The sequence below is a fragment of the Lynx rufus genome, unplaced genomic scaffold, assembly GCF_022079265.1.
Source record: "Lynx rufus isolate CCGP_SWC_20201006 ecotype Redwood Valley unplaced genomic scaffold, mLynRuf1.p SCAF_1, whole genome shotgun sequence".
Taxonomy (NCBI): domain Eukaryota; kingdom Metazoa; phylum Chordata; class Mammalia; order Carnivora; family Felidae; genus Lynx; species Lynx rufus.
In genome coordinates this window covers 152,838,197-152,861,484 of record NW_025814823.1, presented here as the reverse complement: position 1 = coordinate 152,861,484, position 23,288 = coordinate 152,838,197, and the positions used below count along the sequence as shown (strand labels likewise).

Here is a 23,288-nt window from a genome sequence, read left to right as displayed (position 1 = left end):
TTCCTTGACCTCTGCTTTTGTTCAGGACTTTACCATCTCGAACACAGAACAAATAAATTCCCATTGCCAGCCTCCCACTTTCAACCCACTCTCCAGTCATCTCTCTAGAACATAAACCTTGATGTGTCACTCTCCTTACCTAACAAAATCCACAGCAGTTGCTTCACCCCACTTTGCTCTTGTAAAGATCCTCCAATAAAATAAGTGTATTTTAAAAAATTGAGGTGTTACATATTGCTACTCTTCAATTTTGGAAGAAATAGAGACAATGCGCCTTTTGGGAAATGGGCCTTTTCCAAAGGCAAGGAGTTTCACTTACGTTTTATTTATTTCTTTGGCCGTATTAACAGAGATTTTATATCCCCATTGTCTAGCACAGTGCTCTCTATATAGCAACAGCTCCACAATTAATGTTAAGCTCTCTTTCCTTCTCTTTCTTTTCCTTCCTCTCTTCTTTCCTTCCTTTCTTTCATATGGTGTCATAAGCAAAATCTACCCAAAGAAGTACAATTCAGTCAGCCTACTATTAACATTGTTGTTTTCTTTTAAACTTCCCGAACTATAAAGTTGGAGACCTGGAAGTACACTAGAAGCATCAGAATGTAAAAACAAAACTCAGGCTTCATACCAGAACAACAAAATGAGAATCTTTGGAGATGGGATTCAGGCATTAGGACTTTTCAAATCATTCACAGAGTTTACAGCATATAGTGTAAATTAAGATCCACTGCTTTCTGGGCTGCCTGGGTGGCTCAGTATGTTAAGCAACTGACTTGAGATCAGGCATGGTCTTATGGTTCAAGTCATGTGTCAGGTTCTGTGCTAACAGCTCGGAACCTGGAGCCTGCTTCTGATTCTGAGACTCCTTCTCTTTTTGCCCCTCACGCTCACGCTCTGTCTCTCAAAAATAAATATGGTTAAAAAAATTTTTTAAAGAACCACTGCTTCCTATTAAACTTCACATTTTGTAAAAGAGGAAAGTGAAGCCCTGAGAGGTTAGTTGACTGCCTAAAGGCACACAGTTAATTTCTAACAAAGACAAAACTGGGTTAAAGCCTCAGGTACTTTTCCATTCTCCATTCATCCACATTACACTACCTGAAACACATTCCCAGGCTAGTTGAACACTTTTTTAATCCCACAGATACTTTTATTAATCTTTACAAGGAAGTGAATTAGCAATGGCAAAATTGACTGACTTTCAAAGTATAAAATCAGAAGCATCATCCTTCCATTTTGTAATGCTTCCTGAAAATTCCTGTTCAGAACTGTTCTGAGCTGGTTTGATGGGTGTTGTTCAAGCATCCAAGAGCTGAAACGCAAAGTCCATTCTATTTGACTGTAGAGACAACACTACGTCACAGGCTGAGGTAATATCTGAAGTTCCTCCTAGTGCTAACATTTTACGAGTTGTGATTGTGGCCTAAATGTATTGTCTTCCACATCTCACACTGTCCCTTGTACATAGTGGCTACGTGAATGAATGTACAATCTGATGTAAGTAGGCATGGAAGCTGGGGGAGGCACCAAAAGACAGGTCACAGCATCTTTCCTGACAAATGACACCTCAATTGTCCCAGTCAGAACCTGATAGCCATGCTGTCCTCCTCTCCACCTTCCTTGATACCCTTATAGAAGAATATTAGCTGTATCCTCTTACATATTCACCTTCCTTGACCTCTGCTTTTGTTCAGGACTTTACCATCTCTAACCTGGATCTCTAACACAGAACAAATAAATTCCCATTGCCAGCCTCCCACTTTCAACCCACTCTCCAGTCATCTCTCTAGAACATAAACCTTGATGTGTCACTCTCCTTACCTAACAAAGCTTTGAGTCTAACTCTCTGTCTCTTGCCCCCTACACACCACACTCTAGCCACTCTCTACTCTGCTACATCAGCTCTTGCATGTAGCGTTCCTTCTGCCTGGAATGCCTTCCTCCCGCATCCAACTACGCAACCCCTGGCACCATTTAAGATGCTGTGCAAATGACACCTCTCTGTGACCATTTTCTCTACCCAACAAGGAGACAGATCTCTCCCTTGTCTGTTTCCCAAGTACTACAGTGCTTTTATTACCCTTTTAAAGATCATGTTGTGATTGCCAGTTCTTGTCGGTCTCTCCAGTAAGCCCTTCAATTAACTATTCATCAAGTATTTATTAAGCACCCTCTGTGTCAGACCATCTTCTGCACACTGGGAATATAGCAGTGAACAAAACAAAGTTTCTGCTCTTGTAGAGCTCATAGTCTAGCACAGGAAATGGAAAGAACCATGTCGAGAACTAAGAAAATATGGACATCCATGGGAGTGTGATACAAGCAGATGGATCTGTAAATATGAAGGCCTCCTTGAAGACTTACATTTCCATGCTCTATCACTTACCAGAGCCTGGCAAAAGTCCAACAAATACTGGGTGAATTATTGCTGAGCTCATGGCCTAGTAAGGATATCCCTCCATTTCTCCTGCAGTGGTTTCCCTCTGCCTATGGGAAAAATGTTTAAACTACAGAAAGCTCTGTACTTCCCAGCTGAGAGCATCCTAACAAACAGTGGTCTTTTAAGCCCTGCTCAAATGCTACTCTTCAATAATCCTTTTCATCTGTATCCTTATAGCACCTAGTTTTTACTTCCTCTGTGGTATATACACCATACTGTTTTATATTGCAAATAGTTGTGCATAAATATCATCTTCCCTCAAATTCTTGAGAACCCAAATCATAACTTCTTTTTCTTTTCTTTTTTTTCCCCACTCAATACTATTCTCACAGATCATCTAGCTCAGGGACTTGCATGTAAGGATAGCCCCAAACAGTGGCTGAAGATTAGGAAAATATTCAGAAAAGCTACATCTCCACCAAAGGTTTTTAGGAGTGTAGGAGAGGACAGTACATCTCTCCTATGAAGGTTTATTAGTAGCTGCCACAATAAGGGTTTTCATAATTATTTTTTACAAAGCTAGCTCATGGGTATCTTTATAATTAATCAAATTCTCAAGGGAATTTTTGAAGCCTAACTTGATGTTTCAATAGCTGGGAGGTGCTAGGTGGATACAGGGATCTGGTGTTCATAGTGGGGGTGATTTATATGGCTGGCTGGGCCACACCCAGATATTATCCACGTTTTCTGTTCTCACAAGGTGCGACTGCCTCCACCTTTACTTAGTTGAGCCTTTTCTACCAACTTTCTTTGCTCTCTTTCAAGAGCTGACAAACTAACCGAAAAAAAAAATGGAGGGTAGGGGAAGGAATACAGAATTTCATTTTTTATAAGAGCATTAAGACGTTATTAACAACCCTTCTCCCCACGATACAGGTTAGAGTGCCAAGAGTTAAGAAAACATACTGAATAGTCTGTCCTTAGCAGCAAGTCTGCGGCAATGACTCGTGCCTAAACCAATCACGAAGTCCCCAGATTTGAAAATCTACCATCAGTTACAGCATAAATCCTCTTCTAACTCACTGCAAACAGTCCAGGAAGTGGAGCCTCGTTAAGATCGGGAAAGGGCGGTTTTCAAAGATTCTGAAGGGATTAGAAGGAAAGGTAAAGCTATCTCCCAACTACCCTCAATCCTGAAGCGCTTTATTGAATCTCCACCTCTGACTTCCCCCACCTTCTCCATGTGCCCCTTTAACTTCTCTCTACCCTCTCCATCGCCTCCCAACCCCTCAATTGCTCCCTCTGTTACCTGCTCACTGTCTCGAGGCTTGGGTAAAACTGTGCACCCAAAGTGCCGGCCGGCAAGGAAGGGGTGCACACAGAAGGCGCGAGCGCTGGGATACCGGTTCCACCTCTAGAGAAGCGCGCTCCGCCCTCCACGCGGGCTCAGAGCCTTGTTCCGATCCCAAACAGTTAGCCCCGCCCACTCTCGCTCTAGGCCCCGCCCCCCGGGCAAGGAGCTTTTTAGCCCTTGGCAGGCGCCGTACTTCTCCATCCGGTTTGGCCTGACTCTTTCAGCGCTGGCTGGAAGTGCGCTTGCCGGAGCGCAGTGGGTGGGAGGACCTGGCACCTCCCCTGGCCTCTGCAGTCAGACCCCCGGGGTGAAGAGCGATTCCTTCTGGGTCTCCAGTCTGCTGCAGTGCCCCTGCGTTAACGCTCCTTTGTGCTGCAGCTACTGAAGCCGAGATTACTCCAGCGCCTAGGTGCGGGCAGAGCAGCCGCCACTCTCTGCAGACCTGGCTGGAGGGTGCGTGCAGACTCTCCAGGCCGCGACTCGGCGCGTCCTTCCTCCTAGTTCTCCCCCACCCCACCCCCCAAACCCGCACCTCCCGAATCCCCCGCCCTCTCCGCGCTCTGCCCCTCCTCCCTTGCTGCGGGCTGACCGCTCCACACCGCCGCAGCGCCTCGCGTCTGGACGGCTTGCAGGAGGCACACACCCTTACACCCACTCGGCCAGACCGCACCCCTGCCCAGCATGTCCGCGCTGGAGTGGTACGCCCACAAGTCCCTGGGCGACGGCATCTTTTGGATTCAGGAACGCTTCTATGAGTCGGGCAACCGCGCCAACATCTGGCTGGTGCGTGGTTCCGAGCAGGATGTGGTGATCGATACGGGCCTGGGGCTGCGCAGCCTCCCGGAGTACCTGTACTCCTCCGGCCTCTTGCAGGATCACGGGGCCAAAGAGGACGCGGCGTGCCGGCCACTGCTGGCCGTGGCCACACACGTGCACTTCGACCACTCCGGCGGCCTCTACCAGTTCGACCGGGTGGCCGTGCATCACGCCGAGGCCGAGGCGCTGGCTCGCGGGGACAACTTTGAGACCGTGACCTGGCTGTCCGACAGTGAGGTGGTGCGGGCGCCCAGCCCGGGCTGGAGGGCCAGGCAGTTCCGAGTGCAGGCGGTGCAGCCCACTCTCATCCTGCAGGATGGTAATGGGCCCTCACGGGCACGCGCTCTCTTTAAGGGAAGGGATTGGGAAAAACTGTTCGAGGGATGCATGTTGCAGACGTGCGTGGCTGTAAACTGGCTTGTTTTGTCACATCGCAGAAACACCACTACTGTTTCTCCCTTCCCTGAGTAAACGCCTACTCGATCTGAGCCAAGGCCCTCGAAGCCTTCCTTACCACAGACCAGTTCTGGCACTGTGTGGCAAAGCCAAGTACTCAAATGAAAGCCGGCCCCACCCCCTAGTCAGATTCCTGTGTAAGGTATAGTAGTAACACTACAGAGGCTTGTGACTAGGGATTTTACATTCTTTTCCCGAACACTTGCCAGATTTCCAGGCGCTTTTATAGCGAAAAGACTTTTAAGGAATGAGTCCTCACCGAGTGCATGACAGGCTCTATGCTTTTGAGAACAGCTGACTTCATCCGCTCTCTGTCGGCGTCACTACTGGATATGAACAATTCCCACCTGTAGGTTTAGAAAGCCATTAGGGAGCAGTCGTTCTTATCTACTTGGGCATCCTTATCTACCAGATAGATTTCTGTTCTTGATGTTGCCTCATTAGAGCAAAAGCTTGTTAGTGAACATAAAAAGTAGAGAATGTGAGTCTTAACATTATGACAGATACATGGTCTGGTTTAAAGCAAGGCCTGAGAAAGATTAATGAGGTTATTTCCGGTGATGGTGAAGTATACCGACTAATGCATGGGTAACCTTGGGCCTCTGGCTCTGTAAAAGAAAGGATGGGGATCAGAGAGAAACTAATGGAATAAAATACAATAGAGTAGGGTCCCAGCCCTCTCAACGCCAAGCAGGCACTTAAATAATTGAGTTAATTAGCCACAATAGCAATATTTGTATATTAAATTTCCTTTTTTCTTTTTAGAATATTTTTGTTGATTTCATTTTATCTTCACAACACATTTGAAGTGAGGTGGCTGACCCCTAATTAAATGGCTTGCCTAGAGTCCACAGAGCAAGACAGTGACAAAAGCTAGGATTTGAACCAAGGCACAATAGATCAACGCATGCAGATCATAAATTCTATCCCATAAATATATCGTAATTATAAGTAGGATATGAAACCCCCTTCTCTCATTTTTATCTTGAAACCATTTTAATTGCCAATTTAATTTATTAAAACATTCCTCTAGGAGATAGAAAAATCCTGTTGCTGCAGTACAATAAGCTTACTTTATGAAGGACCAATATGACAAATAATGAAATAATTTTACAAAAATCAGTTTATCTTATAGATGAGATCTTAAACACTTGAAATATAAAAAATCAAAAGCAAGATTCTGTACCTCACACTCCACCCACAAAGCCTCTTCATTAAAATTTCAAATCTAAAGATTAAAAAAAAAAAGAGACTGATTTAGATGTGAGTCTTATATCATCTGACAATTTAAGATGAAAGAAAAGTACATTTACAGTATTCTTTGTATTTCTTGATAAAAGTGATACTTTTTAGAGTTAGGATTTCCATGTAGTTGATGGGTATTAAGATTAAATTAATTGTGGCACTGAGACCAAAAAATGTTTAAATTAGTATTTAAAATACATTACAGTTGTCTGAATGAATAAATTACTTCTGATTTATTCACTTTTCCTTCTGTGCCAACAATAGGAAATCAATGGTGAAAGAACGATAAGAATTATTGTTTTATAGATGAAGAGTTCAAGCAGGCCTGAATTATCATGCCTGAGATCACATAGCCAGTTTGGAAAAGAGCTGAGACTAGAATCCAGGTTTCCTAAATCCCAGTTTATGATAGAATTATAGCATTTTGGAAATACAGGGGGCCTGCAAGCTATCTGTGTGCTGCTTTAAGCCTTTGAAAGTGTGAAAAAAAAAAAGCTTAATATTTACCAAACACTTAAAGCTTAGAATATTGTGTTATATCAAAAGTTGTTTTTCATTAGAAGCAGAATGCCTCATCCTCTCAAGTAGTATCTAATTTTCTCTTTTCTCAGGAATATTAATTTCCTTTCTCTTCTGAATAATGTGGCCAGCTGACTTGCTGTTATCATAATCCAGATGGCTGGAAGGAGATATAAAATATTTATATGAAAAATTCATACACGGTTACACATATACATGACGAGCCCATATCTGAACAGCATACAGCTGTTGCTTTGGTTAGAACATAAGGAGCCTGAAGTCATTAGTTTATTACATTTCATTTAGTGAATTGATGATCACCTGTCATGAGGAAGCATAAATCTGTGCTGTATGACTAACCCAAAAACTAACTTGCAAAGGAGGGACAGGGAGAGATCATCATACGGTGTATCATCTTTGATGGAAAAATAACTCCCTCTACGAATAGTGAAATAGTATACTCCTATAAGAAGATAGATAAACCCTAGGTTAATATAGTACCTTCTATAGTACTATTCTTAATATAGTACCATACGTCTTTTTATCTATTTTCCACAATAGTCAAGTGATATGAAGTGGAGACATTTTGGCCCCTTATGTATGTTTAATTAATTTGCCCAGAGCCACCAAGATAATTACACAGTTATGACAGGCAGACTTAAATCACTTGGGGAGGTTAAAAACAAAAAATAGACCCTAGAAAGGTAGCAGATTGAAAACTACTCCATCCGAAACCTAAGCCTGTAATAAAAGGACCTTGGTTTGTCTGTTTTAAGTATAAATCCATATTGAACTATTTTGAATGTTGATGTAAATGTAATGACTGAGTCAGCAGTTTTATCTTCTGCCAGCAATGGGGAATCAAGAGCCAATCCAGTCTGCACTGTAGGAGCTTTAAAAGGCTCGGGAATTAGCAGTAGATGGTATCTTAGTGGGGGCAAAGGAAAGATAAATAGTAAAATAAGTAGAATTGGTTGAAAGCCATTAAGAAGCTGTGAAAACTCTGGAATGTCCATGCACTTAGTTTGTTCTCTGGGGAGAATAAAGCAGAGGAGTGTTGATTAAGGGATGCCAGGTACTACTGAGCTCAGCATTCAGTATGGAAAATAGGAGGAGTGTGTGTGTGTGTGTGTGTGTGTGTGTGTGTGCCGCGCGCGCATGCTTGTGCGTACAGGTGTATAAGGAAGAGAGAGAGAATGTATGTGTGTATGTGTATGTATGTTCCTTGTTAGTTTCAAGAAGGATGAGAGCCAGGTCTTTACCCCGCCAAGTAGCAAACTGGAAGAATCTTACCTGAGAAATGTGACCAGCCCTAGAGGAAAAACTAAGATGCTGATCCCTAAGCAATCTTTGGCTTCGTCTGTCTACAGCACAGCCTTGATCATTAAGCCCAATGCATGTGCTTCAAGCAGCCTTTTCACCCCCCCATTCTCAAATAGGCAACCAAGCATTATGAAAAATCCTAGAAAATGGTCTAACACGAGATCAAATACTAAAACAAATAGCATAAAGCAACTTGAGAGGGGAAGACAATCATTAATAGCATCAGGGGATAACAGAAGCTATTGCATTCAAGGTATTCAAGAGACATTAGGATGCTTTAAAAATAAGCAACAGAACAGTATGCACATGCACACACACACACACACACAGACACACACACACACATACATGAGTTCTTGAAATTTAAAATGGTAGAAGTTTCTTAGTAGAAGAACTGAAGATAAAGTTGAAAAACTTAAAAAAAAAAAAAGGAGAAGAAAGGTAAAATGAAAACGAGAAGAGAACCAGTAGAGGACCCGTTTGGAAAATTCAACACTGGAATAATAGAAGCACAGATAGAGTAGAGAAAATGGAAGAAAAGAAAGCATAATAGTGATAATTCAAGAAAATATCCCACAATTAAGAGATGTAAAATTTCAGATTAAAAGAGCCCACAGAGTTCCTAGCATGATGAATGAAAACACATCCAACCCAAGGCACATTATTGTAAAATTTCAGAATACTGGAAGCAAGCTTCCAGAAATTAAAATGTCATCTATACAGATCATAATGGCTTTAGAGCTAGAAAAGAAGAGCTATGCCTTATTTGAATAAAATTTATTTCCCACTTAGAATTTTACATCCATTTCACTAACAATCAGGTTATCAAAAAAGATTGCTGTTACTTAGTTACCAAGATATAATTTTATCCTATTTACTACCTTCAAAATAAGGAAGTAAAGCAAGAGGAAGATATGGAATACAGGAAACAGGAGATCAAATACAAGAAAAAGTTGAAACATCAGGATGATGGCAAAAATGACGTTCTGACAATGATACTATGCGAGGCATAAAGAGCTCCACATTGGAGCAGTTAAATCGTTAACTCTTTTGAACAAGAAATATATACAAGAGTGGTGTTGATAAGTGGAGAGTGAGGGGTAAAGAGAGCTAAAGATTCTTATATTTTATAGTGGAAGTCAACAAAATCTAAAATTTAAAAACCAAGAAATGGTAATATGTGAATGAAATCAGTATAGTATATCTAATTAGTAAATCAAGAAATGAAATATAAAAAATTTTTAGAGATAAATATATGTAGTAGAGGCAGCTACCAGAAGAAATAGCTAAAATTGTTAAAAAGTGGTTGATTCTTGGTAGCAGGATTGGAGCTAGAGTCAGAATGGGGCAAATAACTTTTTCTTACATTTTAAACCCTTCTGAAATATTTTGAGATGTGTACATATGTTTCTCTGATTAAAAAATGAAATAAAAATATGGGGTTACCAAGATGGGAAAGGGTATTTGGGAAGCCAAGAAAGGTCTAGTATGGCTGGAATCTAATGACAACTGGGTCAGGGTGAGGGCTTGGAAGCATAGGGTGTGTGTGTGTATTATATGCTTTTCTATGTGATATTTATTTATATATGGATATATGTCATAGGCAATTTTGAGTCTTGTAGGAGAGGTCTTATTGAAATTCTACAAGTGAGCACTATAAGCATAGGGGAGGCATTTACAAAGCTATAAGGTATTGGAAGAATCTAATACTCACCCATTATGGCCTTATCAACTGCTTACAGTTGGTATCCATTTTGATAGGTGGGCACTCACAACTTATCTGTTGCTAAATATTTTGAATACCACCTGGATATAACCAAAGATCAATAAGACTCTATCCCTGCATTGGTAATTATCCACAGCTTCTTCTTTTTTTTTTTTTTTTTTTTTTTTTAGGATTCAACTTCTTTCACTTCCTTCCTTCCTCCTTTCCTTTCTATACACTTATAAAAAAATGGGTCTCCAACAGCTCTATTATTAAACCAACCTGGCTATAATTTCTTTACCTTACCTGCCAGTCATACGGTAAATGACAGTAGTTTGTGATTCTCAGAGGCACTTTAATTCTGGAACAATTATATTGTAAAGGAGTCTGGCCCGTTAAGACTGGAATGCAGAGAAAGCTGGGAGTGTCTGATTCCATCTTAACATTCTTACTGGGATTCACGACAAGACTAGGACAATCCCTGCTCCCACTCTTGGCCTCACTGATCTGTTTTGTATTGCTATATATATTTTTTCTTAAAGCTTCTACAAATGCAATCATATATGGTCTTTGTGTCTGTCTTTTTCATTTGGAATGGTGTTTTGGAGATTCGTCCATGTTGTATCTCTTATTCATTCCTTTCTATTGCTGAGAAATAATCCGTTTATGGTTATAACATATTTTATATCCTCACCTGTTGAAGGAAATTTGAATCTTTCTAGTTTGAGGCCGTAATTAATAATGCTGTCACGAACATTTGCAGGTAAGTCTTGTGTGGATGCATGTTTTCCTTTCCCTTGGTAGATACCTAGGAATGGAATTCCTGGATCTTACGGTAGTGGATGTTAATTTTTAAGAAAGTGCCTGTTTTCCAAAGTAGTTATATGATTTTATATTCCCAAATGCAATGGATAAGACTTCCAGTTTCTTCAGCTCTTTGTCTACACTTGCTTTTGTCAGTCCTTTTGATTGTAGCCATTCTAGTGAGTGTTAGTGGTATTTCATTGTGGTTTAGCATCTCCCTAATAACTAATGATGATGGTGAGCATATTTTCAGGTACTTATTTGCTAGTCAAGTGTCTTCTTTGTTAAAGGATCTATTAAAATCTTTTTTCCTTTTTATTTATTTAAAAAAATTTTTTTAAGTGTATTTATTTTGAGAGAGAGAGAAGGGCAGAGAGAGAGAGGGAGAGAGAGAATCCCAAGCAGGCTCTGCAATGGCAGCACAGAGCCCAATGTGGGGCTTGAACTCAGGAACCATGAGATCATGACCTGAGCAGAAACCAAGAGTCAGACACTTAACTGACTAAACCAACCAGGCACCACTTCTATTTGTTTTCTAGAAACTTTCACATTTAGGTTTATGATCCATTTTGAGTTAGTTTTTGTTCGTATTGTGCAGTGATGGTTGAAAGGTTCTTTTTTGCTTATTTGGATATGGATATCCAAAGTGTCCCAGTCCATTTCGTTGAGAAGACTATCTTTTTGCCCACTGAATTATCTTGGTTGACACCATTTGTCAAATCTCCTTTTGGACTCTATTCTCTTCCATTGATTATGTCTCTCCTTTAGCCAGCACCACACTATCTTGATGATTATAACTTTATTATAATTCTTGAAATTAAGTAGTGTAAGTCCTCCAACTTTGTACCTCTTTTTCAAAATTGTTTTGGCTATTCTAGACCATTTGCATTTTCATATAACTTTTATAAGAGTGAGATTTTTCAATTTCTACAAAAAAATTCAAGATTTTGATTGAGATTGTATTAAATCTGCAGATGTACACCAGCCATTACTGTAGGCCCTAGCCACATGTGACTATCTAAATACAAATATAAATTAATTAGGATTGATTAAAATTAAAATTTTAGTTCCCTAGTATATTAGCCTTATTTCAAATAACCATATGTATGTAGCTAGTGGCTACCATATTGGACAGTGTTGATACATAATACTTCATTAATCTCAGAAAGTTGTATTAGACATCGCAGCTATGGGAAAATCAAATTTAAATGCCATCTTAACAATTTTGAGGCTTCTCGTTAAAAGACATGGCATATCTCTCCTTTTGTTTAGATCTTTAATTTCTCATGATGGTGTTTTTATACCTTTCAGTATAAAGATACACATTTTTCCTAAGTATTTCATTCTTTTTGATACTATTGTGAACAAAATGGCTTTTTAAATTCACTTTATGATGTTCATTGCTAATATATAGAAATACAATTTATTTTTGTATTCTGATCTTGTACCCTTGACATTGCTAAACTTGCTTTTTTAATTCTCTAGCTTTTCCCCACATTTCTTAGGTTTTTCTACAAATAAGATCTTGTTATCTGTGAATAAAGACAGGTTTACTTCTTTTCCATTCTCTGTGACTGTACTCTCTTTTTCTTGGCTTACTCCCTTGGCTAAAATCTTTAGTGTGATGTTAAATAGAAATGGTTAAGAGTAAACTTCCTTGCTTTCCTTCCATCTTAGGAGGAAAGCACTTAAGTGTTTCTACTCAGTGGTAAGTTAGCTGTAGGTTTTTCATAGATGCCCTTAATCAAGTTGACGACCTTCCCTCTACTCCTAGTTTGCTGAAAGTTTTTACCACCAGTAAGGTTTGGATTTTGTCATACGCTTTTTCTTCACCTATTGAGATGTTCATATGACTTTTCCCCTTTATTTTACTAATATAATATAGTATGTTACCTGATTTTCAGAAGTCAAACCAAATTTATATTTCTGGGATAAACCCCATTTGGTCATTATCCTATTCATAAATTGTTGTATTTAGTTTGCCAATATTGATAAGGATTGATAAGGATTTTGAGACTACTTTCGTTAGGAATATTGGTTTGTAGTTTCCTTTTTTTTTTTTTTAGTTTATTTATTTATTTTGAGAGAGAGAGAGACAGAGTGAGTGGAGGAGGGGCAGAGAGGGGAGGGAGAGAGAGCATCTCTTAATTCACAAAACTGAGATCATGGCCTGAGCCGAAACCAAGAGTCCAACGCTTAACTTACTGAGCCATCCAGGCACCCCTGTAGCTTTATTTTTTTTTTTTTTTTACATTGCCTTTGTCGGGCTTTTATTAGGGTAAAATTGAATTAGGAAGCTTTTCCTCTTCTTCTATATTCTGAAAGTCTATATAGATACTTTCCCTGTCTTGAGTAACTGACAGAAACCATCTTTGAGCCTGGACTTTTCTTTGTGGGGAGATTTAAATTATTAATCAATTTCTTTGCTTGATATAGGTCTACTTAGATTTTCTTTTTCTTCTTCAATCACTTTTGGTAATTTGTCTCTTTCTAAGAATTTGTTTATTTCAACTAAGTTGTCAAATTTGTTGTTCATAATATTCCCTTATCCTCTTTTTCATTTCCTTAGGGTCTATAGTGATACTCCTTCTTTCATTCCTGATTTTTGCAATTTATGTTTTCTCTAATTTTTTTGTCTAGCCAGTGGAGTTTATCATTTTTGTTGCTCTTTTCAATGAGCCACCTATTAGTTTCTTTTATTTTTTTCTATTGATATTTGTTTCTTATTTCATTTATTTCTGCTCTGGCCTTTATTTATTCCTTAACATTTTGTATTTGATTTGCTTCTTTCCTAACTTCTTAAGATAGAAACTTTGATTTTAAACAGTTAATCCTTTACAAATAAGCATTTAAAGCAATAATTTTTTTTCTAAGTATTGTGTTACCAGCAGCCGATTAGGTGTGATATATTTTGTTTTTATTTTCATTCAGTTCAAGATATATTTTAATATAATTTATTGTCAAATTAGCTAATATACAGAGTGTAAAGTGTGCTGTTGGTTTTTGGCTTAGATTCCCGTGCTTCATTGCTTACATACAACACCCAGTGCTCATCCCAACAAGTGCCCTCCTTAATGCCCATCACCCATTTTCCCCTCTCCCCCACCATCCCATCCACCCTCAGTTTGTTCTCTGTATTTAAGAGTCTCTTATGGGTTGCCTCTCTTCCTCTCTGTTTATAACTATTTTTTTCCCCTTTCCTTTCCCCATGGTCTTCTGTTAAGTTTCTCAAGATCCACATATGAGTGAAAACATGTGATATCTGTCCTTCTCTGCCTGACTTATTTCACTTAGCATTATACTCTCCAGTTCCAGTCACGTTGCTACAAAGGGCCAGATTTCATTCTTCCTCACTGCCAAGTAGTATTCCATTATACATATAAACCACATCTTTATCCATTCATCAGTTGATGGACATTTAGGCTCTTTCTATAATTTGGCTATTGTTGAAAGTGCTGCTATAAACATTAGGGTACATGTGCCCCTATGAATCAGCACTCCTGTATCCCTTGGATAAATTCCTAGTAGTGCTATTGCTGGGTCGTAGGGTAATTCTATTTTTAGCTTTTTGAGGAACCTCCACACTGTTTTTCAGAGCAGCTGTACCAGTTTGCATTCCCACCAACAGTGCAAGAAGGTTCCTGTTTCTCCACATCCTCGCCAGCATCTGTAGTTTCCTGAGTTGTTCATTTTAGCCACTCTGACAAATGGGAGGTGGTATCTCAGTGTGGTTTTCATTGGTATTTCCCTGATCATGAATAATGTTGAGCATAATTTCATGTGCCTGTTGGCCATCTGGATGTCTTCTTTGGATAAGTGTCTATTCATGTCTTCTGCCCATTTTGTCACTGGATTCTTTGTTTTTCTGGTGTGGAGTTTGGTAAGTTATAGATTTGGGATACTACCCTTGATTTGGTATGTCACTTGCAAATATCTTTTCCCATTCCATCGGTTGCTTTTTAGTTTTGTTGATTGTTTCCTTTGCAGTACAGAAGCTTTTTATCTTGATGAGGTCCCAATAGTTCATTTTTGGTTTTAATTCCCTTGCCTTTGGAGATGTGTTGAGCAAGAAATTGCTGTGGCTGAGGTCAAAGAAGTTTTTGCATGCTTTCTCCTTGAGGGTTTTGATGGTTTCCTGCCTCACATTTAGGTCTTTCATCCATTTTGAGTTTATTTTTGTATATGGGCAAGAAAGTGGTCTAGTTTTATTCTTCTGCATGTTGCCGTCCAGTTCTCCCAGCACCATTTGCTAAAGAGACTGTCTTTTTTCCATTGGATACTCTTTCCTACTTTGTCAAAGATTAATTGGGCATACATTTGTGGGTCCAATTCTGGAGTGTCTATTCTATTCCATTGGTCTCTGTGTCTGTTCTTGTGCCAATACCATACTGTTGATGATTACAGCTTTGTAGTAGAGGCTAACGTCTGGGATTGTGAGGTGTCCCACTTTGGTTTTCTTCTTCAATATTACTTTGGCTATTCAGGGTCTTTTGTGGTTCCATACAAATTTTAGTGTTGTTTTTTCTAGCTTTGAGAAGAATGCCAGTGCAATTTTGATTGAGATTGCATTGAATGTGTAGATTGCTTTGGGTGGTATTGACATTTTAACAATATTTATTCTTCCAATCCATGAGCATGGAATGTCTTTCAGTTTCTTTGTATCTTCTTCAATTTCCTTCATAAGTTTTCTATAATTTTCAGCATACGGATCTTTTTTACCTCTTTGGTTAGGTTTATTCCTAGGTATTTTATGGTTCTTGCTGCAATTGTAAATGGGATCAGTTTCTTTATTTCTCTTTCTGTTGCTTCATTATTGGTGTATAAAAATGCAACAGATTTCTGTGCATTGATTTTGTACCCTGAGACTTTGCTGAATTCACGTATCAGTTCTAGCAATCTTTTGGTGGAGTCTTTCTGGTTTTCCATGTATCATGTCGTCTGCGAAAAATGAAAGTTTGGTTTCTTCTTTGCCAATTTTGATGCCTTTGATTTCCTTTTGTTGTTGGATTGCTGATGCTAGCACTTCCAACACTATTTAAACAACAGTGGTGAGAGTGGACATCCCTGTCGTGTTCCTGATCTCAGGGGGAAAGTTCTCAGTTTTTCCCTGTTAAGGATGATATTAGCTGTGGGCTTTTCATATATGGCTTTTACGATGTTTAAGTGTATTCCTTCTATCACAACTTTCTTGACAGTTTTTATTAAGAAAGGATACTGTGTTTTGTCAAATGATTTTTCGCATCTGTTGACAGGATCATATGGTTCATATCCTTTCTTTTATTAATGTGATGTATCACATTGATTGATTTGCGAATATTGAACCAGCCCTGTAGCCCAGGAATGAATCCCACTTGATCATGGTGAATAGTTCTTTTTTATATGCTGTTGAATTCGATTTGCTAGTATCTTGTTGAGGATTTTTGCATCCATGTTCATCAGGGATATTGACCTGTAATTCTTTTTTGTGGGGTCTCTGTCTGGTTTGGGAATCAAGGTAGTGCTGGCTTCATAGAATGAGTCTGGAAATTTTCCTTCCATTTCTATTTTTTGGAACAGCTTGAGAAGGATAGGTATTAATTCTGCTTTAAATGTCTGGTACAATTCCCCAGGGAAGCCATCTGGCCCAAGACTCTTCTTTGTTGGGAGATTTTTGATAACTGATTCAATTTCTTCACTAGTTATGGGTCTGTTCAAATTTTCTATTCTTTCCTGCTTGAGTTTTGGTAGTGCGTGGGTGTTTAGGAATTTGTCCATTTCTTCCAGGTTGTCCAGTTTGTTGGCATATAATTTTTCATAGTATTCTCTGATAATTAGTTCAAGAGATTTTCTAATCTCCTGTGATTTCATCTTTGATCCCTAAGTTAGGTAGAAGTGTGATGCTTACTTTGTGTATATTTGGATATTTCCCATATTTATTTTTGTTATTAATTTCTAATTTAATTATGTTATAGTCAAAGAACATATTTTTATGACTTTATTCCTTTCATATTTACTGAGACTTGCTTTATGGCTGTGTAGCCTGGTGAATATTCCATGTGCAATTAAAATGAATGTGTACTTTACTGTTTTAAGATAAAGTGTTGTATAAATGTCACTTAGGTTAAGTTGTTTGATAGTGTTGTTCAGGTCTTCTGTATTCTTACTGATTTTCTATCTACTTGTATTACAGATTACTCAGAGAGGAATATTTTAATCTCTAAGCATAATCAGTTAATTGTTTATTCTTAATTCTGTCAGTTTTTACTGAAATTTTTTTCATGAATCTTTAGTGTCTGTTTTAGGTACATGTATAATTTTTTAGTATGTTGACTTAATGTATATCCTAATAAAATGTACCTCTTTTCTCTACTAATAGTCCTTATTTTGTCTAATATTTTGTCTAATATTTGTCTTATTTTGTCTAATATAGCCACTCTAGTTCTCTTACTAATATTTATATTGCATAACTTTTTCAACCTCTGTTTGTCTTTGATCTTACAGTTCCTCTCTTGTAGACTGCATATGTATCCTGCTTTTTAAATCTAGTTTGACAATGTCTGCCTTATCCCATTCATATTCAATGTAATTATTGATATAGTTGAATTTAGGTCTGCCATTCTGTTATTTGTTTTCTATGTCTCATTTCTTATTTAGCTCTCTTTTCCTCTTTCATTGTCTTTTAGGTTTCATAAATTCCAATTATTACACTGTTTTTATTCCCCATTAACTTTTTCACTCTATGTCTTTGATTTTTTCTGTGTATATGTGTTTGCACTAAACATAACAATATGGAACTTTTAAATTATGATGATTTACTTAAGTTAGTACTGATTTAAAACCAGTGAAACCGTAATTTTGCATTTATACCTCAATTTCCTCTCACTATCAAATAACTGGGAAGAGTGTGAGATTTTACCTGATTTGCAAATTAGCCTGCCAGGGTTTAATACATTCTGGCAGGAGACTAAAGATAATTTATTACTCATAGCAACAACAATAGCCAGAGCATGATCATTTGTACTGATTCTTCAAGGCTTAATTTTCACAGGGTGACAAAAGAAGGGGCAAAATATAGAGTAGCATTCATGAATCGTGTCATCAGGTTACTGGTACCAAGGATGTACTAAAAAATAAGTGTTGTGGTCAAATAAGTTTGAGAAATGGTATAACCCTATCTCCCTTGTGTATATCTACAATGTACATTAGTATATTAAAAAGTTCTCAGAAGCCTTGCAGAAAAAAAGCTACTTAACTTTCTTTGAAGGAAGGGTTTCCAAATTATTTGACTACAGAATCTTTTCTTTTATGTATCATAACAACCTGAAAAAATAGTGTTCCACATAATTCACTTTGACAAACACTGGTTAAGCAAACAATAGAAATGAAATATATGCAAATTATTTTTAAATCACCATTAAGAAATACTGTATTTTTGAAATAAAAGTAAAATAAGTGTTATCCTTCCCGACCTTTTTGAAAACATTTAATGTTCTTTTCTTTTATTCTTTAAGTGATTGAAGTCAAGTATGCAACATGTTTATCTGTAAATTCTGTTTCCATTTGTAGGGGATGTGATCAACCTTGGTGACAGACAGCTCACTGTTATGCACATGCCTGGTCACTCCAGGGGCAGTATTTGCTTACATGACAAAGACCGAAAGATTCTTTTCAGTGGAGACGTCGTGTATGATGGATCACTGATTGACTGGCTTCCATACAGCAGGATAAGTGACTATGTTGGAACCTGTGAACGTCTGATAGAATTAGTGGACAGAGGTCTGGTAGAGAAGGTGCTTCCTGGGCATTTCAATACCTTTGGTGCTGAAAGGCTTTTTCGATTGGCTTCTAACTATATTTCAAAAGCTGGCATATGTCACAAAGTTTCTACTTTTGCCATGCGATCTCTTGCAAGTTTAGCCTTACGTGTAACAAATTCTAGGACCTCACCCTAGTATCTACACTGATAACCTATTTTGATTAATTCTGTAAATTCAATTCATTTTGTGCTGTTTAAAATGAGTAATAGTGAGCATTTCAAGAAATGCTTTATTAGAGAAAAAAAAGGTTGAGAATGAGTAAGCCCAAAAAGGAAGCTCTTCATTAAAAATTTTTCTTTCTTTCAAATAAGAAATCATTTAAATAAGCTTATAATTTGCCAAGCTGTCATCTTGTAATATTTGTCATCTTGTAATATCCAGAAACAACATAGAAATATACGGGGAAGTAAGGAGGCATAGTAACAGAAAGAACTATCATCCTTACTTCCCATTTCTCTTATTTTATTTCCTAGATGACCTAGAAAAAGAGGCATAAAGTTTTATGTTTATACTCCAAACTTGATATTTTAGTATATTATTTAAAGATAAAGGTTCTTGAGTTTAAAATACATTAGAACTCCATACAAACATATAAATTAATATTTAGAATGACAGCTAAAACAATCCATTGGTATAGCACAGAATTTTTATGCTTCATTTATTTATTCTTAATGTAATTATAGCGTATTATATGCTGTGTAATTTTACTTACAAAGAGTACAATGAATTTTGTTTTGTTGCAAAGCTTTAAATATAAATTGCAGAGTGCTTCAGTCAAAAGCTACCACACAGTGTTGTTTGTTATTATGTGCGTGTAATATTTTCAATCATAAAAATGAAATTCAAATGTCTGTAATATAATTACAAATTGTCAGATTTCTCAAAAGGACACTGTCAGGGAAATTTGAAAATATACACATTGAAAATAATTTTTTATTATATCCTATTTTAATATTAACAGCTATTATAAACAAAATTTTTCTTGTTAAATAGCAGCTTCAGTATATGTGTCATATTTTATAATATCACAACAACTATAGAGATCTACGACATTCTGATATGAATCATTCTTTTACTTCTCATAACATGCATATGTACCATGGAAGGCTTTTCAGATTAACTGCAAAATGTGCATTAGATATTGACTTAGAGTGAATTGCCTTTTTTATCCTGATTCACAACACCTATTCCTGTTCAGTATTCTTTGTCTTGAATGAAAAGAACTCTACATTTATAAAGTTATAGGAAAGGTTAGCCCACTATTTTAGTGAAATGTTTTGGTTTGGTGCTCTTTATAATTTATTAAAAAGCCTTTTGGAATATTTCATAAAGGTTTTTTAAGCAGTTTTCTCACTGCCTTTTTATTATTGACATGTCCAAAACCAAACTGAGATAGCTTTGGAAATCAGATTGTTTAGTATTAAGAAAGTTTAGCAACTTTGATATCTGAAAAATTATAAAATTTTTCCACCCTTAACCCACCCAGGTTTTTTTAGTCTTTTTTTAATTCAACACCCACACACATATCCCACATTCATACACACAGTCACATACATACATGCACAGTATTGTGCTAAACACTGTGGAAGCTTAAAAAGTCAAAGAGATGAAATCTTAGCTAGAAGGCAAACAAAACATGAATAATAATATATGTAGGTTGAAGCTAATACAAATTACACATGAGTATCAGGGACATACATGGAGGGGTGTGGAGTTTGGTTAGGAAGAGATTCCTGGAAGAGGGGTTTTTCAGTTGTATTTGGAAAGATGATTTGTTAGGTGGTCAGGGTAGGGGACAAAAAGATCCAAGGACGGGGATGGAAGCATTGCTATCCTAAGTAGGCTATTCCTTGTGACAATTTAAATTTAATTTTCAGGAATCTTAGATCCTCCAAATACCAAGTATTTAGCATGAGACAGGTGGGTTTGTGATGGTGTATATGAGTCATCTTCTGTGACAGACAAGCTGTCCTGCCACATGCCATCGAAGGAATCTACTCATATAAGGCTGTAGGTTTCAGTTGATATGCAGCATGAAGAGTATAGATTTGGTTCAGGGCAACTACAATCACTTAATGAGCCTTAAATATAGCCATTATTTTTATATCAGTAGCACAAAAGAAAACCAAAAGTCCTTAACCATTGACCATTTTATCATACCTTAGGACTTAAAAAAAAAAAATCAGGGTATAGTAGGCACTAAGTTTTACTGAGAAATATTTGAACCTGATGAAGGCTTTCTTTATTTCTTAAAAGTACAATTTTTCAAAACATGTTACTTTTGTTTTTAAATCTCCAACTTTTTTTTGTTTTTCAAATTATACAAACACATAAGACTGTGATATTTTGCTTTTGCTTCAGTGTGAATAAATTGGGGAAAGGATCTGTCATCCATTTAGTGCTCATGCTATGCATTTTAAAATATGCATTATTCAGTTTAATCCTGGCCCCAGTGCCAAGAAGTAATTGACCAGCCAAACACAACAAAACTTTGGACAAAGCTGGTAATTGAACACAGGTCTGTCTTCCTCCCAAACTGTGCTCTTTCTCTTATATCTGCACAATAACATAAAATTGGCAAAGTGTATTTTTACTTTCCCAGATGCCACATGTGCCAAGAGTAAATCAAGTGATGTTAAGCCTAATAATAGCATATTTTAAAAGAAGCTTTAAAAAATATATTTTCACCCTGACAGTGACCCGTATTGTAACTTATGATTTTTGGAAATAATAGTATGTAAGTATAATTCAGAGTTGTCAAATGTAAGACATTTAGAAATAATTTTTATTTGTATTGTTAATAACTTAATCTTTGGAAACCCATTTTCCTTATTTGGTGTTTCCTTTTAACTAAGAAGTCTAAAACAAACAAAAATCTTGTGTTATCCTGATATAGTTGAGTAAATGATTATGTGTAATTGTTCTTATATGAATAGTAATATGATTGTGACATGTACACATTGTCTTCTTATAATTTTCAGATAAGTGTAAGTAAAAATTTGTGTGATAAATATTAAAGTGGACATTTTATTTCAATCTCTAGTTGGTATTTTTTTCTAACAGCAAATTCCTATTTAATTTCTTATAAATATTCCCCAGGTGAAGTACAGTTTTGAAAATGTATAATAAATAAGACATCAAATCCATGGACAAGAATGGAGAATCCAGAAAATGCCCATATAAATTTTTGGTAGTTATAAATATTGCATTTTAAATCAATGGATAAAAGATGAGTTATTTGGTATATATTCCAATTGTTGATGTGAGAAAAAAGGTCCCTGACAACATAAAAATAAATTCCAAATGGATTAAAGACCTAAATTTGAAAAATGGAAACACATGTGTATTGAAATTTTAAATCATATTTAAGACATTAGGATAGGGAAGATCTTTATATAGGAAAAAAAAAAAAAAGCAAAATCATCAGAATTTAAAATCTCCTAGAATTCAGATGCCATAAGTTAAAATGATAAATTAGAAGAAAATATTCACAAATTGTGTAACAGCAAAAATTTTTTAAACAATCAAAAAGAATGCCTACAAATCAATAAGAAAAAGGTAAACTGCTGTAAAGGTGGGAACACCTTTCTTCTCCCGTCGTAGGTCCTGTGGCTGGGCCCAAGGATTACATTTACAAAAGACAAAAGGAGCATATAAATTTTATTTGATATTAAAATTTTTATGTGGATGAGGAGGCTTTTATGTATAAGAAATGAAAACCCAAAGAAGTGGATTGGCATGAGACTTTACATACCATTTTAACAAAGAACAATAAATTGTGGAGACTGACCAGGCAGGAGAAGAGTGTTTGGACCAAGGTTAGTAAACTGTGGGAAAATGACTAGGAAATAGATGAGGGAAACTAATGAAAGACCAGGGTTATTCTAGCAGGTTTGTTCATATAGATTAATCTTGGTGTCAAATCTCTGTTTCCAGTGATAAAAATGTTCCAGTCTTCCTGATATAAGGAGGACACTTTTCTCATGGGAAATTTTATGCCCTGTTTTAGGTAGAAAGGGAACCCTTACTATATTTGTTTTTTTCTCACTTGCCTCAGGTCAATCAGTATGCCAAAGTGGTATATTTTGAGGTGTCATGTTCTAATCTCCTTTACTACCTATTACAAAAATGGGTAAATTATATGAGCAGGTTATTCACAGAAGATGAAACACAAAGGCCATTAAACATTCAGAATTATGCTGAACCTCAGTAGTAATCCGGGAAATGCAAGTTTAAATAATAAGATAGTTTACTCTAAAACTGGGAAATTTGAGAATATGAAGTATTAGTATAAGGGTAAGTGGATATTTTCATGCTGTGCTGCTAAAAGTGTAGAGTGCTTCCAGCCATTTATGGGGTGGGAGGGTGCAATTTTGGGCTGTGATTTGGTGCATTCTGATTTTGGGTTAAGAGTGATAGACTGAGCATGTAGCTTTACCTCTGCTCCTTTCTGAAATTCAGTGAAATGACGGGAAAATCATTTTTTAATGGCACAAACTTACAAGACCAAAAATGGTAAAGGAGACAACAGCATCATTTTGTCCCTGAAAGGCTGATAGATGAATGAAAACTAATTTGGTAAACCCAAGAAAGCCGCAAACAGGAATGAGGAAAGCCAAGAAACAATCATCACAACACAACCCTCCCCCCACCCCCAACCACCACCAACTGCTCCACAAAAGGCTTAGAAATTGATAGTACCAGGTACCTCTAGGAGTCATGGTAAAGGTCTTTTTTATTTAAATCCCTCCCTAACTACACTACTAAGTAATTCCACCTCCCCCAACTCAAGGATGATTGGAAGTTATTTTAGATTTAGCATGAAGTTAAGTAATCTTTAGCTTTAGTGCCTAGTACTTGCATAGGCCCCTTCCAAGGCCTGAGAGGGGC

At 37.1% G+C, this 23,288-nt stretch overlaps 2 protein-coding genes across 2 annotated transcripts in view; one reads left to right on the top strand and one right to left on the bottom strand.

Moving 5' to 3' along the window:
• Window positions 1-3,772, bottom strand: part of POLR3G (RNA polymerase III subunit G) — a 44,101-nt gene extending 40,329 nt beyond the window's left edge. The window contains exon 1 of the mRNA XM_047071853.1: window positions 3,690-3,772. The gene's annotated coding sequence lies outside the window, so the exon portion shown is untranslated. The remainder of the gene's footprint in view (window positions 1-3,689) is intronic.
• A 234-nt stretch (window positions 3,773-4,006) lies between these two features.
• MBLAC2 (metallo-beta-lactamase domain containing 2) lies at window positions 4,007-21,434 on the top strand. Its single transcript, XM_047088933.1, has 2 exons — window positions 4,007-4,869; window positions 18,148-21,434. Exons 1-2 carry the CDS (start codon window positions 4,416-4,418, stop codon window positions 18,531-18,533), a joined length of 840 nt encoding a protein of 279 aa, XP_046944889.1. The 5' UTR covers window positions 4,007-4,415; the 3' UTR covers window positions 18,534-21,434.
• The last annotated feature ends 1,854 nt before the right edge of the window (window positions 21,435-23,288 follow it).

Bases quoted from the DNA above. Each gene is read 5' to 3' on its own strand.
- MBLAC2 (XM_047088933.1), top strand. From the start codon at position 4,416: ATGTCCGCGCTGGAGTGGTACGCCCACAAGTCCCTGGGCGACGGCATC. The intron at 4,870-18,147 runs GTAATGGGCCCT...TTCCATTTGTAG, and splicing joins CACTCTCATCCTGCAGGATG to GGGATGTGATCAACCTTGGT.